General features: G+C 49.7%; 1 protein-coding gene across 1 annotated transcript; it reads right to left on the reverse strand.

Annotated features, from left to right (window-relative positions):
- Positions 1 to 42: 42 nt before the first annotated feature.
- On the reverse strand, positions 43 to 15,158 carry aebp1b (AE binding protein 1b). Its single transcript, XM_060064438.1, has 22 exons — positions 14,617 to 15,158; positions 12,735 to 12,896; positions 12,491 to 12,577; positions 11,998 to 12,393; positions 11,660 to 11,725; positions 11,024 to 11,089; positions 10,489 to 10,563; positions 9,265 to 9,336; positions 8,473 to 8,582; positions 6,755 to 6,903; positions 6,590 to 6,674; positions 5,689 to 5,833; positions 5,492 to 5,580; positions 4,990 to 5,113; positions 4,372 to 4,568; positions 4,058 to 4,234; positions 3,807 to 3,970; positions 3,060 to 3,682; positions 2,482 to 2,621; positions 2,298 to 2,397; positions 1,914 to 2,080; positions 43 to 700 (listed from the first exon to the last, which is right to left on the reverse strand). Exons 1-22 carry the CDS (start codon positions 14,846 to 14,848, stop codon positions 371 to 373), a joined length of 3,756 nt encoding a protein of 1,251 aa, XP_059920421.1. The 5' UTR covers positions 14,849 to 15,158; the 3' UTR covers positions 43 to 370.
- Between the last annotated feature and the right edge of the window lie 1,642 nt (positions 15,159 to 16,800).

The following is a 16,800-nucleotide window of genomic DNA, read 5'->3' on the forward strand; positions in this document are numbered from 1 at the left end:
TGTTTAGCTTTGATGGAAAAAAAAGACCAGTTCCATAAATAGTCAAGTAAAAAATAGATGCCATCTTTATTTTCAGTATGCAATCCGCATAAATATGTCCCGCTCAAAGCCAAGTACATTCACAAGTAAATCTTCTATATCGAAAAACAGTAAAAACAGAGTGTGGAAAGTTAAGGCTACATGTAACCAGTAAACAATTAGTTACAAAACATGTGAAATGGGCAGATCCAAACAGGTATTCAGCTGTTCCCATAGTGGACACATTATACACATAACAGGCTTCCGTTGTTTATCATTTAACAAATACACTTATGATCGCCTTTGTACTAAAGCCACCTGTGTATTTGTGTGTGTGTGTGTGTGTGGGGGTTTAATAGTCATCGATTTTGTACTCATAATCCCCAGTTGAAGACTGTCCCTCCTCAACCATCCAGGGGCTGTACCAGGATGTGGTGCTCTCTATCGGTGCGGCTGTCGTCGTCGTCGTCGTCGTCGTCGGGGGTAACGTGGTCGTTGACATCAGCCTCATCCTCTCCTGCCTCAGGCGGCGCAGGCGAGCTAACCGTAACTTTCTGAGGCCCTGGCGGTCCACTGTGCCGCTCGCTCTGGTCGAACTGTGGGTCACCCCTACCCGGGTCGTTTGTGTCCGCCCGCCGTGGCTGAGCAGGCGGATCGGCTTGTTGCCGTGCATGGCCATGATCTGTGGAGACACACAGATCGGGTAGCGCAATGGTTTATGAGGACATCCGGAGTGGCTGACAGGCTGTGGCCGTCCGTGGCCCTACTGGGCTGCCCTGCTTTGGATTAAACGCCGAAGACATCCGGGGTTATTTGGTGAATAGGATTTAGCCTATGGTTCCACGTTGGACGCAACGCAGGCGCTTCGACGCAGTCGTGAACCTGTTTTGGTAATGCGTCGGGTTCTAGTGAGGGGACCCATCACCAGCCCTTGCTGCGGCGTCGTCTCGACGCAAGGTTAACATGTTTGGGAGGCGCACGTCAGGCCCTTGCGTTGGACGCAAGGAGGGTCTGTGAACCCCCTTGCGTTGCGTCGACGCAGAACCATAATCAGCACATCTCTCGCCACAGCAAACACCCGGCCGTCCCTAACAACCTTGTGATTACACCGACAAAAATGGACTCTAAAGTAACCTCCCAGCTCTTCTTCCGTATATTCCTGAGATAATCTCCCACATACAATTCTGCATACGAATATACAAAGCCAACCACAACTTGGGACTGTAAGAAGAAAGTGTGTTTCTGGGAATCCTGTTTGAGAAACCGGGGCCTTTGCTCCCTGCTCCCCCTCCCCCTTTGTCTCTCTCTCCCTCTGGCCTACCCCCCCCCCCCCCCCCCAGGCTCTAGTGGGGGTCGTGGAACCGTCCGGAGACCCTCCCACTGATGTGTGAAAGCCCCACACTCCCTTTGTTCTCTGTCATAGGAGTCTCACTCTATCCATGTACCAGTCATCTGAAGTCGGCTGGCTAGGCCATTTTTATTCCCTTTCACATTAACTATTAGGAAAAATATACAGTCATTGAAAATGAATTAATATTAATTCAAATCAATTAATTCAATACTCTAAATGTTAAATATCAGAAGCATATGATGCCTACTAAGCATATGAATATGGAACTCGCCAGGGGGAGCCAATGGGGGGAGGGGAGCGATTGTATCAGGGTGGCCGTGCCACCCCTGGCGCCACTCCTGGGGGGCGCCACTCTCCAGTAGTAAAATAATCAAAGTTACCTCTCGAGCGGTTAGCCACTTAATCACGCTACAACTCTTTACGTAGTTAAAGGCTAGGACTGTTAACGCATATGCTAACCAAACACCACTTCTCATCAAGCCATCCTCTGAAGGCAAGGCTGGGTGAAGCGGTGCTGACGGAGGGGATCGTGAGACCCGGTCACCTGTTTGATGCGGTCCCAGTTGGACTTGGCCAGGTTGAAGCTGCAGGCGGTGGCGCCCGCCTCGTAGCCCACCACACACAGCTTGGTCATGGAGGTGAAGCCCTCGGCCCGCACCGTCACCTGGTACTCCCCCGGGTTCAGCAGGCGCCAGTAGTCCCCGCCGGGTGCTTCAGGGAACCAAATAAAAAGTTACAAATATACTCAGCCATAGTACTGCTTTCACTACGTAAGAGGATTAGGGCCACATGGGAATTTTTTTCTTTTTCTTTTTTGGAGGGTTCTGAGTTAAAAGTCAAAATTCTGAATTGAATCTGTCAAAATACTGACTTTAAACTCAGAATTATTGGATAGATAGAGCTGAGAGCGCTAGTTGAACGGACGGACCTGTGGTGACGTCGTGTTCGACCCCTTCCACTGACACGGTAGCGTTTCTGATCGCGTTTCCCTCCTGGTCCTTCACCACGCCCCGGATGCCTCGATGCACCTGATTGGAGCAAAGACAGTGTTGGCGTTCATTTATTCAGTACCCGATACGGCGTGGTCCTGTGCACGCTTCTCGACGACTGACCTGTTCCATAAAGGTCAGCATTGCCTCTTTGTTCTTCTCCCACTCGTACGCCAGCTCGCTCTCATGCGGGAACTTATCACACCCGAGGAAGATGGACAGCTCCATACAGTTGGTGTGCAGGTAACTGAAGTCGTTCATACCTGAGGGGAAAGATGATGCGCGGAGAGCACCTCATTAGTCCACCAGAGGGCGCCATACGTCTTCACTAGTCCCAATGGAACCCGAACTAGGGGTGTGCGTTCAGTGTCCCTGACTAGAAAGACAAACTCCATTGCCCTTCCATTTTATCAAGACTATTTATTTTAAATGGACGGCATTTATGCTGCGCTTTTCTAACCAGTGGCCACTCAAAGCACTTTACAATATTTCCCACTTCATGCACACATTCACACAGCTACAGCGGTGTCAGCCAATCAGGGCGCCAACCAGATCGTCGGGACTAGTTAGGGTGAGGAGTCTTACTCAGGGACACCTCGGCACTCCGGGGAGCCGGGGATCGAACTAGAAACTTTCTTGTAACCAGCCAACCCGCTCTACCTCCTGAGCCCCGCTATGCCGTGGGGTGTTGCACTACTCACTGCCTGTGATGGGCTTCCACTTGGCCCGGTTGACGATTCCCACCCCGACCGCAGCGTCCTGTCCGTGGCAGGAGCCGTGGTAGTTGTTGGTCATGCTCAGGTGTGTGGAGGCGTAGGAAATTGCCAGCCACCTGAAAAGGGACTCATCGGCAGTCTTTCGAGCCTCGTCGGCTTCGGGCTCAGCATAACTGTCAGCCCCTCTTCCTCGATCGTCCTCTTCCTCCTGCCTGTGGCCGTAGCCGTGGTCCTGACCGTAGCCCGGGTCCTGACCGTAGCCTGGGTCCTGACCGTAGCCCGGGTCCTGACCGTAGCCCGGATCCTGACCGTAGCCCGGGTCCTGACCGTAGCCTTGGTCATGGCCCGCGTCGCGGCCCTGGTCGTAGCGCTGGTCATAGCCATGATCGCGGCCCTGGTCGTAGCCATGATCGCGGCCCTGGTCGTAGCCACGGTCGTGGCCATGGTCGTAGCCACCGTCGTAACGCTGGTCCGGGCTCTGGTCGTAACCGTGTTCGCGGCCGTGGTTGTAAGCGGTCCCTCGCCACTCCTCTTCTGGGTCATAGCCCCTGTTTGCATACTCGTCTGGTTCTTGGTCGCCGTACCCTCGGTCATAACCGTCGTCGTACCTGTGAGGAAAACAAGGGTTGAAAGGAGTCGGATGGTTTGCTTGGGTTTGATTACGTCTCTAAAGTGAGAGGGAAGGAGTTGTCAAATGGTAGACTGGTAGAATATCCGAACAGGGAGGCCTACTGTCTCTTCTTGCGGCTGTGGGGCCTTTGGCTCTCCGGGGCCTTGTTGAGCCTGAAGCCGTCGAAGGGGTAAGCCACCACCCTTTCTCCACCCTGGAAGTTTGCCCCCAACACAAACGCATGGCTCTCCATCCACGAGATGATGGCCCTCGTCTCGGCGGCCATCTGGTGCAGCAGAGCACGCGGACACATGTCAATCACACTCAAGGAGATCATTTTGGAACCAATCGATCGAGACAAACCGTCTGTTACCGAGGTGTTCGCTGCCATATTCTCGGGCGTGGCCACATGGTGGTTGGGGGTGAGTTTGGGCACCATGCCCTTGTCCTGGGCGTCCCACAGAGCGCTGTTCAGGTCGGGGAAGTTCTCAAAGATGTCGTAGCCGTCCTCCGTGTAGTGGCCCGTCTTCCAGCTGCTGAGCTCGGAACCCTGCGGAGGAACGGTGGTCGTTGAACAGGTGGTCATCGAGTGGAAAACCAATGGGAGGCGAGTTGCCACACCAGCACTGTGAGTGCTTTTTGATATGAGGTGATGCGTGTGTTTGAGTTGTTGTTGTTGTCGCCCACCACTTCGAAGGCCGCCTCCTGTCCGTCGGGGTTGAGCGAAGGCACCAGGTGGATGCGCGTTCCCTCCACCAGCCTCTGGACTTTGCCGTTCCTGTCCTTGTACTCCTTGCACAGGTACTGCATGAGCAGCAGGATCATCTCCCGGCCCACCGCCTCGTTTCCATGGAGACCCGCGGTGAAGCGGAACTCTGGCTCACCTGGGGGAGAAAAGCGTTTTTTAATAACCGTTTGAGGTTCACGAGAGCAGCGGTCGACCAGGTCTCCATAAAGGCTTCTGCTAGATTACTGAACGGTAACGTCCTTTAAACCCGGGAACCACAGCCAGGAGCTGTGGCCAGATCACAGGCCTGGGCTTGTGTACTGTTTGTGTGCGTTTTGTAAACTTTCCATGGATGGGGGGGAACTTAAAGAGCAAGAGGACGCTATGGACTTCATAAGGCCCTCACCCCCATTCAATTGGGGAAAGTATAACGCAGACATGCAGCTAGACGATTTTTCAGAGTAAGAGACACTCAAACTGCGGCCAGGGGAATGGATGGGCCGGGAAGACTTCAGTACTTCAGACTTGTATTCAAATACCCGAATTTTGTACATCAGGTCCAACGGACACGTCCTCACCTATCTCATGCTCCGTGGGGTTGCCAGAGATGACCATGGCCACGATATCCAGACCCTTGGAGCTGAGGCCCAGGCTGTAAACGTTGGTGATGTTAGGGCATTCGTCGTTCACCGCCTTCATCAGCTGAACGAGTCAAATGAACAATGGCAAGGAGAAGAGGTTCAGCTGCATAAGACGACAGTCAGTGTTCATAGTGTTGCAGGTCACACGATTGGCAGATTGACATGACTTACAGGTATCTAAACCTGGAGCACACAGCGTTGGAGTGAGAATCGCACTCTCCTCACTAAACTGTATAGATCCAGTCGTACTGAAAGTGAGATCTAATGCAGACTGTGTGCACGTCCCTCTCTGCACATCAATAGTGTGGCCACTAGGGTACAAAGTGTTGCCTGTTACCCGAATGGACAAAGGTTGAATGTTAGATCATTTACTCAACACAAATGTCCGGTGCACTAAGCGGCCCGGGGCGCTACTACTATGCCGGACTAGGCTACCCACCGACACCATGTCAGAATAGCTGTGGTGTTTGAATTTCAGGTAGTCCACTGGCGTCACTTCATTCTGACTGTACCGGATCTTCTCCAGGTCTGTGATGGCGAAAGAGAAGACGAAGAAAGGTATCAGTTTTATTTTTACAACGGACCTAGTGGGGGATATTGTGTATTTTGGCGTTTGGGTGTAATTGCACAGTTTACCAGGTAGGGGGCAGCCGAGGACCTCTGCCCGCATACACAGACTGCCGTTCCAGCTCTGCGGGATGATCCTGATGTAGCGGGCGAGCACTGGCTCAGCCAGCTGGTTCATCACCGGAGTGTCCTTATCACTGTTGCCAAAGAACAGCTTTTGAAACGGAGAGAATGAAACCCAAACAAAGGGAGACATAATGATGAGTTATTAGGGTATTATAGTATTTTGAGGAGGGGTGCAGTTGAAGTCATAAACTTGTAGGGAAAAGATTACCCCGTGCGTTGGGAAGGAATCACCCTCATAGACATTTTTTAGAAACCACCAAAAATAGAAATAGAATAAACAATATTTGTCAGTGTAATTCCGGCGAAAATTTAACCCAGGGACTTTATCGGCATGAAGACCCATAAAATAAGCCCCCCAGTCCAGACACCTTATTTTGTTGATTATCGAGTATAGAGCTTGCCTGGAGCAGCCAAGTATCAAGAGGGGATATTGTTAAGTTGAATTTGTTGGTGCCTCTATTATATTATTTACGGTAGCTGAGAATCTACTTTTTGAACAATATTTGTGGTTAAAAAAATGCAAATTTGGAAGCGTTCGCTGTGCCCCCTAGCCAATAATATGGAATCCATTTGAGCTGTTAGCATTGCTCCGGGCAAGCTCTATACTCAATTATCAACGAAAAATCCTTATTTTATGTGTCTTCATGCCGAAAAAGACTCTGGGTTAAATTTTCGCCTGAATTACACTTTAAGGAGGGGATAGGAGTGAAACGCTCCGCTCAAGGCTACCAGCAGGAGACCGTTTCGGGATTCCATCCCAGAACCTTGCGGATGGGAGTCGAACACAAACCACTCAACCACCGATTCAGCCCTATATAAAGGAGCTAGCAGTACTGGAACTCACCCAGTCAGAGTACCCATCGTGGAAGTTGGTCCACTCTCTGCTGTCGTTGCTGAAGCTCAGGAAGTACGACATCACGTAGTCGGTCCTGATGAAGAGGTGTCACAATCAGGTCACGAGCGCACCAGGGTTACCGGCCTACGTGTGTGTGTTGGTTCTCCTGCTCACTCGTTCTGGGATTCCTGGGAGTCTCGGCCCTGGGTGATGATGCCGGTGAACTCTGTGTCCTGGCGAGCGTCGATTTCCAGCCAGTGCTCCTTGTCCTCCGAGTTGGCGCACCACGCGCCCCCCCTCATGTTGTCCTCGTCGTCCGAGCTCTGTGGAACCCAGGGGAGGGGCAGCCAGTCAAAACGGTTCATAATGTCCACAATACATTGACTCCCCCCCCCACCCCACCGAGGTAACTCCACATGCAGCGGCAAGTTTGCGTCAAAGTATATAAAATCTATTATTAATAGATTAAAAAATAGGCATGTTTCTGTTTGACTTTGAGGTTAGTTTGGAGTTCTTTACTGACTCAGTACATCTCAGCATTAAGTGGTTTCAAAACATAATGGTTCCCACATCGCCTCTGATGTATAGCTGGATTTATGTATCTATTTATTTATCTATAATGGCTGTACACTCCAGGGGGCGGTTGAGGTGGTACTTAAGAGGAAACATGGTAAGACCACCCTACAAGCAGCAGGTTGTTTGTTTGAACGTTTGTGACACTACATCCTTAAAGCGTCCGAGGACTGAGGTCCTGGAAGCCCGTCCTGACAGACCCCGTCCTGACAGACATGGTAATCAGGGCTGTGGAGTAACAACACACTAGAAGATAAGATCTGTCAATCCACCGCTGCCTAAAAGGTTTACAAACTGTGTGCCTGAGATTAAAACATAAGAAACGACTTAAGAGCAAAGCCTAGAGTTTAAGGTGAGTTCCTTTTTTGTTTTAGTTTTCAAGCAAACATTGTGATTTGAAAACACACCATCTTTCCATTCAGTCAATGAGAGAGATAACGTAATGTTATGGTCATAGATGAATTGAATATGCTTGATTTATTTTGTGAAAACTAGTTATTGGTAGAAAGTGGGTACATTTTCTGAAAGGTAAATTGTTCAATTGTTTCAATCTTCTCATAGAGAATCTTGACATTTGACTAATAAGAAGCATAAAAATCTTTAAAAACAATGATGCATTTTAATCGAAAGAGCCAGGATAAATGTGTTTTAAGCATTAGCTTCTCATGAGATCCTTGGCCTCCACCTGATGAAGGAGAGTCTTTTTGAAGGGAAATATCTCTTTAAGAAACTGCAGGGTAGTATGGTGGAACATTTGCTGGCTTTGTAGTGCAGCAGAAAAGTCAAACTCAAGTATGAATGAGTTTAGGTATAAACTGTCCGGACTGTGACTGCCAGAGCGGAAGAGGTTACAGACATTACGCATCACTGTTATTATTTTCCAGACTGTAGTTAGTATAAATTGTAAGCTGTGGTAGTAAAGTGACGGCTATAGTGTACATCATATATTCACACCCAGCAGAGTTGTGTGTGTGTGTGTGTGTGTTCACATGTGTTTATTTATTGTTTGTGTGTATATGAATTTCCTTGCGTGTGCATGTGAGTTTGTGCATGTCTACTTGTTAGTGTGTGTCTGCGCGCGTGTGTGTGTGTGTGTGTCTTGCATGTCTACGTCTACTTGTATTTCTTTGTCTGTGTTCGTGTCTGCGTGTGTGTGTCTGTATCTGCGTGTGTGTCTACTTGCGCACGCATGTGTGTGTTTGTGCGTGTCTGCTTGCGTGTGTGTCTGTTTGCATGTGTGTTTGTCTGCGTACGTGTCCGCTTGTCTGCGTGTGTGTCTGTGTGTGTGCGTGTGTGTGTGTGTGTGTGTGTGTGTCTACCTGCATGTTGAGCCGGGCCCTCTGCGCTGCGTAGCGGTACTGGGAGATGGAGGAGGCCATGATCTGGTCCGACTCGACCTTATGGGACTCCAGCCCCAGGGGAGGGCATTCTGCCGGGGAGGTGAGGGGCAACAGAGGGGAGCCGGGTCAGAACAGAGGGTAACAACAGGGAGGAGCCAGGTCAACAGGGGGTAACAGGGAGGAGCCGGGTCAGAACAGGGGGTAACAGGGAGGAGCCGGGTCAGAACAGGGGGTAACAGGGAGGAGCCGGGTCAGAACTGGGAGGAGCCGGGTCAACAGGGGGTAACTGGGAGGAGCCATGTCAGAACAGGGCCGGCTCAGGGGGTAACAGAGAGGAACCGGGTCAGAACAGGGGGTAATCAGGGGGTAAGAGAGAGGAACCGGGTCAGAACAGGGGGTAATCAGGGGGTAAGAGAGAGGAACCGGGTCAGAACAGGACCGGCTCGGGGTAATAAAATACAATTCAAATCACTTTATCTGTCCCCAAGGGGCAATTGAAAGGGGGCGCATGACAGTAGCTAAAAAAGAGACATAATCAACAAATACAGGCAGCACAAACACACTGCATAATCAACTAACACACGCATCACACACACACACACGCTACACAATCAAGGAACACACACATCGCAACAACAACATTCAACACAAAAAGATTCAAAATTCAACACAACAGTAAAAAGTGCTTCATAAAGTGCTTCAATTATAAAGTGCATTGCAGTATGTTCGTAACACCACGGAGAGGGCGTAGTGGGAAGAGGGGGGCCTTACTTTTGGGCTCCTTGTAGACGCGAGGTCGTTTCTTGGCCCGCTCCTCTGCCTCCCTGAACTTCTCGGATCTCTCTGTGCGGACATTGGAGAAGAAAAAACAAACACACAAAAGCTATCGTTTGTCCTTTCAGCCGCCCACGTCTTGGAAATGAATTAGTGAAGCGATTCATGATTATGTTGAAGACTTTGAGACAGAGCATGTGACTTGAGAGGCCCCTGAGAGCCGGCTTCCCAGGGGCCCAGATGTGTTTTGTTCTTGTCACGTCAAGTATGAACTCAATCGGAATCACGTTGTTTTCAGAATCTAAAACAGACTTTGTTGAGCTGCATTTGGAGAACTTACTCCCGAGTTGAAATACCAACTCTGCATGTTGCTTTGCTTCAAACCTCCATTTATACTAGATTACGGTTTACGTCTCTGGAGGTGCCAGAAGCAGTAAGTGTTGATATGCAGCAAGACATCTGGCTTCCCATGGTGCTCGGCTCATGGTGGCAACGATAATCTCATCATGTGCATTTCGGGGGCCAAACGTAACCTCAGTCTGCCTCCCAGAACTTTGTGAACTTGAACCCAATGACAAGGTGAACGGCAGAGAGCGGGTTCCGCCCTATTGAAGCCTAGCTCAACAACGTCATATATCACTGGTGTCTAGCGGCGTAACCTTACACCCCGACCGCCAAACCAAACATCCGCGGACACCGCCGGCCCTGGAGCCCAGCACGTGGCAGGCGTCTCGGGAGGCAGCATCGCTTTCCGCTGGTGTCTCCCTGCATCCTATCCTCCCTTTTCCTTTTGAGTCTCTCCATCAGCGTACCGTGGTTCTGTGCGAGTACGTGTTCTCAAAAGTTGTGCAACAGCCACAGATGCTCATTCCCGCCCTCTCTACGTCTCAATCCGTCTGATAGCCGATGGATTCGCTAGGGGATTTCAGAACCGTGAGTTGTTTTGAAGACACACTAAAACCGTTGTTGCGGTTTGTTGGCTGTGTAGTTGACCTTTTGGTGCCTGAGGTGAAGCAATAGCGTATCTATAGACAAAGTCCCGGTGACAGATGTTTGCATGGTGTGTGTAATCACATCTGAATGGTCTGTTATAGCCCCCGCCAGAGTCTAGGCATGCCAAAGTCAAAGGCCATGTTCTTTGATTTAGAACTTTTGGCATGATGGGTAATGTGTCACAGGGATATGGTTGGCTAAACAGAAAACACATCTGGCTTGCCTTACCTCTTTCCTTTCTTTCCAACTCTTTTACTCTTTCCTCCTCCAGACGCGCTCTCTCTAGCTCGTCCTCTTTTCTCCCTGCGCAAAATGAGAAACTTTTCGTTTCTTGCTAATGATTTTTCAAACTCATTTGAGTGATTGTTGTTAAGTGTTTATTGTCCCCAAGGGGCATTTTGGTTTGCAAACAGTAGTCAACACAGCCAATACACACCATCAAATAACTATAAAACACCTGATTGTTGCCTTACAGAAAAAAGCGGCCACTGATGAAGGAAATCATCATGCTTATTGTAAGGCTGCCTTAATTACTCGTAATAAGTCTTATTTCGGGCCATTGCTTTGTTGGTTGGAGAATAATTTAGCTAGCTAGCTCACAAAATCTAAAACCTAACACAAAATTGTAGATGACTCCAATGTACAGAGTAGGACATGAAATACTACTATACTATACTACTAAACACATTATAATGATGGCCATGTTTATGCATACGTTGTGTGTTTATTATTTTGTGTGTTGTGCATGGGGGTGTGTACGTACATGGTCGATAGTCGTCATAATCCTCGTACCAGGTTTCTCCATAAGGAGAGGTGACAGCGGGCACCTCTGATTTAAAGAAAATACAAAGGTTTAAAGAGACTCAGAAGAACACAGCACACGTGAGATTAAAGTCAGACATTTTAAGAGATTATACGCTCTGAACCTGTAAATTATACAGTCACACTATAATACTCGAGCTAGGACCCCTTAAGGGAGCCCAAATGGCCAGATTCCTCTCACCACAACAATCGCTCTTTATTTGGATAAGGAATGAAATGAAGCTCTTGCAACAGCCAGTATAGTCATTGAAACTCGGGCAGTTAAAATGTTTATTTCACGTCCCCAAGTGTGTTATTTTTACAGCCTTTTAATTTTTTCTAACAAACCTTATAAAAACAAACTTGTACGCAATAAACAAAGTGGCACCCACTCACATTATAGTACAGAAAATGAGGGCGAGCTCTCAGGAAAACTGTTTCCAATTGGGTCAGAAATGTGCGAGGGAGTTTTATGCTGTTCCGGCACACATGGCGTTTTATTTTGAACACAGTTCTACGATTCACTCCTGTCGTTCTTTTGGGCGATCGTGTGACAGTATTGAAATATCAAACCGTTTGACCGTGAAACTGATCTTACCTGTTACCGCCTCTATCACTATCTCAGGGTTGCTGTCTGGGAGTGGAAGGTGATGTGGAACTTCGGCTATATGAGAAGAGTAACAGAGTTAAAACTGATGCCAGATGTGAGTGTTGTAATGTAATAAGAGTGGAGGTTCCTGGAAAATAAATGGCTCTAATTGAGCTATAATGGATTGATGAATGAATGGATGGACAAGTAAGTAGCACGATTCTCCCTCAGCCTTAAGATTTCAATTCCTCTGACAAAGCTGTGAGTGAACGTATCAAACTGGAGGAGGAGGAGGAGGAGGAGAAGGAGGAGGAGGAGGTGGAGGAGGAGGAGGAGGTGTTACTCACATGTCTCATCCCAGTAGTCCCCGTCAATGGTCCCGTCCACCCGAGGTGGAGCGGTGACCTTCCAGTCGTAGTAAGAGTCTTCGGTCCCGGTCTCCACTTGGTCCGGCTTCCAGTCGTAGTCACCGGTGTTGGTAAAATCCGGCTCCGGATCATACTCCAGTCCGGGTTCGGGTTCAGGCTGCGGCTCCGGGTCGTACTCAGGCTCTGGTACGGGCTTTGGTTCCGGTTTGTACTCCGGCTCCGGTTCGGGCTCCGGTTCGGGCTCCGGTTCAGGCTCCGGTTCAGGCTCCGGTTCAGGCTCCGGTTCCGGTTCCGTGAATTCGTCCCAGTTGGACCAGTAGTCCCCGTCAGTGGTGGACAGGGTCGGACCCTCCCCATCCGGGTTCCAGTACTCATCTGCCAGAGACGACCACGAGACCATTAAGTTAAGCATGTGTGTACAGTATGATGTATGTGTGTGTGTGTGTGTGTGTGTGTGTGTGTTGTTACCTACCACCACCTTCAGTATAAGCGTAGTCTGGGTAGGCAGGTACTGTGGTCATCTCCGTAGGCGGTTCCGTGGGTGGTTCGGTTGGGAGCGCTACACACACACACACACACACACACACACACACACACACACACACACACACACACACACACACACACACACACACACACACACAAAGGCAAAATCAGGTTGCAGAAAAGGTAGCACAGTGTGCAGGTCCAGGAGGACAGCCAGCTCGCGCCCTCACCTGTGGTGGTGGGGGGCAGCGTGGTGGTCTTGCCCTTCCCCTTCTTGCCCTTCTTGTCGGCCTTGGGCTTCCTGGTGGCGTTGGGGTCCTTGGGTTCCTTCTTCTTCTTGTCCTTCTTCTTCTTCTTCTTGCCTTCTTCGTCTGGCGCTCGCCTCACCCGGCCTGCAGCACATGAGACAGAGCTGCAGTCTGGCTCTTTATTAGGTCTTCCTGTCTCTTCCTCTCTACCTCGCTCTTCCCTTCATCCCTCCTCCTCTCTCTTCCTCTCAATTCTTCTCTCTCTTCCTCATCCTCGCTCTTCCTTTCTACCCCTTTCTTCTCCTTTCTCTCTCTCTCGATTCTTATCTCTTCCTCTCTCTTTCCTCTCCTGCCTCTTTCTTTCACTCTCTTTCACTCTCTTTTCCTATCTCTACCTCTTCCCCTCTCCCCCTCTCTTCCTCTCTCTCACTTCCTCTCTCTCTCTCTTCCTCTCACTTCCTCTCTCTTCACCTCACTTCCTTTCTCTCTCGCTCTTCTTCTCTCTTCCCCTCTCTCCCTCTCTCTTCTTCTCACTTGCTCTCAATTCCTCTCTCTCTTCCTCCCTCTACCTCTCTTCCTCGCTTCCACCATCAGGAAAGCACTCTGCCTTTCTCGATTGGTGGACAGTAGGAATGATATCAGCCTGTGACGATAGCACCAGCCATTATGTGATGTTAATAAAACCAATTAGAAAGCTTGTATCAATGGTGATTTAGGTGCTGTGATGCTCAATTCTGCTTTGTTGTTTTGCTTAACAAAGTGGGTCTTGATGAGCTAAAGCCATGATGATCTAAAGCCCAGAGCTTACTGTCCAAGAACAGAACATCAGACATTTGTGTTTACTGTCGCAATTCAACACAGCTGAGGAATGATGTTTTTCTGGTGGTTAGCTTTGGGGGCCATCCCCTCTGAAGTTGCCTGTCAGGATGTCTGTGCACAAGTCTTAGTCCCATCAGCGGCTCTGTGTGGAAAACACTCCTCTCAGTTTCCAGCAGTAGTGCTCTATAAGCCAACGTTTAATAGCAGACCCTCTGTCCAGACACCACACTGAAAATATCACATGACCAACCTCGCCACACTAAATAGTAAGACATTTACAAAACAGGGTACAATAAGTGTTGATTGTTAAGGTAATTGGATTCATTAGAGAGAGGGTCTGGCATGTCTCTTAGATCTGTCCTTTTTTTTTTAGAAGAAGAAGAAGAAAAAAAGAAAATCATGAGCATCTTGAGAAACCATCGTAGATGTAGACTCAGAGTCAGCATGAATCACTCAAGGCTGAAGCAACACGGAGCGAATGGAAAAGCCAGTGTCATAGAAATACGTGAGTAAGATCCTCCGGCCTTGAGGTCTTTGTAGAAAGGAGAGAATCCTGGCTGGTGCCTGGCTGTTAGTCTGAACCGAGTACACCCATTTCTCTCATTAACTTCCAGTTGTGGAAGAGGGATGTTGGCTAGGTGAGCATCCGGAGATCTTCTTTGGTTCTGGAAATGACCAAGAGTTTGGTGTGTGTGTGTGTGTGTGTGTGTGTGTGTGTGTGTGTGTGTGTGTGTGTGTGTGTGTGTGTGTGTGTGTGTGTGTGTGTGTGTGTGTGTGTGTGTGTGTGTGCGCGCGCTCGTGCATGTGTGCATGGTATGTGAACCCACACATAAACATTTCAAGACAACTAATATATCCTCCAAAAAAACGAATAGCTTGAAGATCCCACATTCCATGCTCTTTTTTTTGTCTTTTCTTTAAGTGTGCTGCATTGGACATTTTGAAGTCTTTTGCAACTGCGCAACAGACCCCAAATAACGACATGGAAGGGGTGTTTTATTGCACCCTGTTGTCATTTATAGTGTTAGTACGAGTGTCGTCATACCTGGCAGCGCAGCCTCCCCTGTGAGGCGCTTGGACCTCCGGGCTATGACCGGACCTCCATCCGTCTCCGGGTCATCCAAAGACTCCTCTCCCGCAAGCGTCCCAGGCTCCTGCACCTCCTTGGGCTGCTGGAGAGGGACGATCCCCCCGGCGCTCTCTCCTCCTCTGGGGAGCAGCACCACGCACACCACGGCCAGCAGAGCCACTGCCGCCACCAACGCCTGACCCCTCATGCCGAGGCTTTCTCTAAGCACAGAACGGTCCTCTTTGTGTGTTTTTCCGCCCCTGTCCCACAATCTGACCGGGAGACTGTCGTCGTGTCGGGATCCGGTACGAGGTAATGCGGCGTGCCGAACTTGCCGACCTCGGTGCGCTTTAGCTAGTCCCCGGGGCTCCTTGCCATGCGAACTCACCTTTAACAACAGTGTTGGGGAGCGAGGGGGAGAGAAGCACGCGCAGTATGAGCCTCCAACTTGCAGCCACACTTCCACTAGAGGCGAGACACTGGGTTCCTCCGAGACCCAGGGAGGGGAGAGGAGGGGATAAGGAGGGGGCAGGAACACAGTTTGGGAGGGAGAGAGAGAGAGAGACAGAGCGAGAGCCAACCAGCAATGAACCAGCAAATGAAAAGGGTTCCTAATACCCCTTAAGGCTATGGTCAGCTGAAAAAAAAAAAGAAGAAAAACACCGGCCATGATCCCCCTCACCTGGCCGACGACAAGTCCCAACAGGTGCAGGGATCAGACAACCACACGAGACGGGCGTGGAGAGGGGTGCTGGGGCAGTCGGTCTGGCAGCTGGGCTGGTGGTGGGGGGTAGGTGACAGCAGGTGAGGCCACCCTAAGAGGCGGTTTGCAGCTGTGGTTAGAGCGGAAAGCTCCAGTCCTCCTTCAGCGGCTCGGTCAAAACTCCTTGCCGGCTCGCGGTCTCTCACCCTCCAGTCTGGAGGTCTCTCACCATGTAGACTAGAGGTCTCTAACTCTGCAGACTAGAGGTCTCTCAGTCTGGAGGTCTCTCACAGAGGTCTCTCACCCTGCAGACTACAGACTAGAGGTCTCTCACCCTGCAGTCTCGAGGTCTCTCACACTAGAGGTCTCTCAGTCTGGAGGTCTCTCACAGAGGTCTCTCAGACTAGAGGTCTCTCACCCTGCAGACTAGACTAGAGGTCTCTCACCCTGCAGTCTCGAGGTCTCTCACACTAGAGGTCTCTCAGTCTAGAGGTCTCTTACCCTGCAGGTCTCTCACCCTCCAGTCTGGAGGTCTCTCACCATGTAGACTAGAGATCTCTAACTCTGCAGACTACTTTAGTTTAGTTTATTTTTGTTTATAGTTTTGTGGACAGTCCCCTTTGAGAAGGAGCAGCTTTAGCCTATTTGGCTAATTTCCAGCTGTAGTCCCCAGCCAGTTGTCAGTAGGCAACCTACAATACGTAACAGTATAACAAATTAAAGAAATACGTCACATTTATAATTACAGCAGGCCTGAGCAAAAAGGGGAAAAAGACAAACATATTGCACACAGTTGGAGCAAGAACAAACAGGCAAGCACAGATGATGGCAAAGATATCAAGGCAGTTCATGCAACAACAACACAAACACACAGGAGACAAGGGAAAATAGGCCACAGAGATCACATTGAAAGCACATAGATGTCTCTCAGTCTGCAGACTAGAGGTCTCTCAGTCTGGAGGTCTCTCACCCTTCACCCTCCAGTCTGGAGGTCTCTCACCATGTAGACTAGAGGTCTCTAACTCTGCAGACTAGAGGTCTCTCAGTCTGGAGGTCTCTCACCCTGGATACTAGAGGTGTCTCAGTCTAGAGGTCTCCCACCCTTCAGACTAAAGGTCTCTCAGTCTAGAGGTGTCTCAGTCTGCAGACTAGAGGTCTCTCACCCTGCAGGTTAGAGACTTGAAGCAAATCAGCAGGGAATAGAGTAAGTGAATTCCAAAGAAGAGGGCAAGGGGAGTAGCAGGAGAAAGAGGAAGAGGAGGAGAGGGGGGGCGCTGGGATGATGGGTAGGCTAAGCTAGTGGGGTGGGGGGGGGAGGAGACAGAGTGTGTTTGCTTTTGTGTGCTAACAATGCCAAAGTCCACTTATCAATACAGAGTGGAATTCAGGGAGAATGAAAACAGTCGCGCAGGCAGCGGAACATAAATTCCTTTTTCCTAGCAGAGTGTTTGGCTGCA

Source organism: Gadus macrocephalus, chromosome 11 (assembly GCF_031168955.1).
Source record: "Gadus macrocephalus chromosome 11, ASM3116895v1".
NCBI lineage: Eukaryota > Metazoa > Chordata > Actinopteri > Gadiformes > Gadidae > Gadus > Gadus macrocephalus.

Coding starts and splice junctions, on each gene's coding strand:
- aebp1b (XM_060064438.1), bottom strand. CDS start 14,848: ATGAGGGGTCAGGCGTTGGTGGCGGCAGTGGCTCTGCTGGCCGTGGTG. Junction 12,578..12,734: donor GCTGCCCCCCACCACCACAG/GTGAGGGCGCGA, acceptor GTGTGTGTGTAG/CGCTCCCAACCGAACCACCC. Junction 11,090..11,659: donor AGTGATAGAGGCGGTAACAG/GTAAGATCAGTT, acceptor TCTTTAAATCAG/AGGTGCCCGCTGTCACCTCT.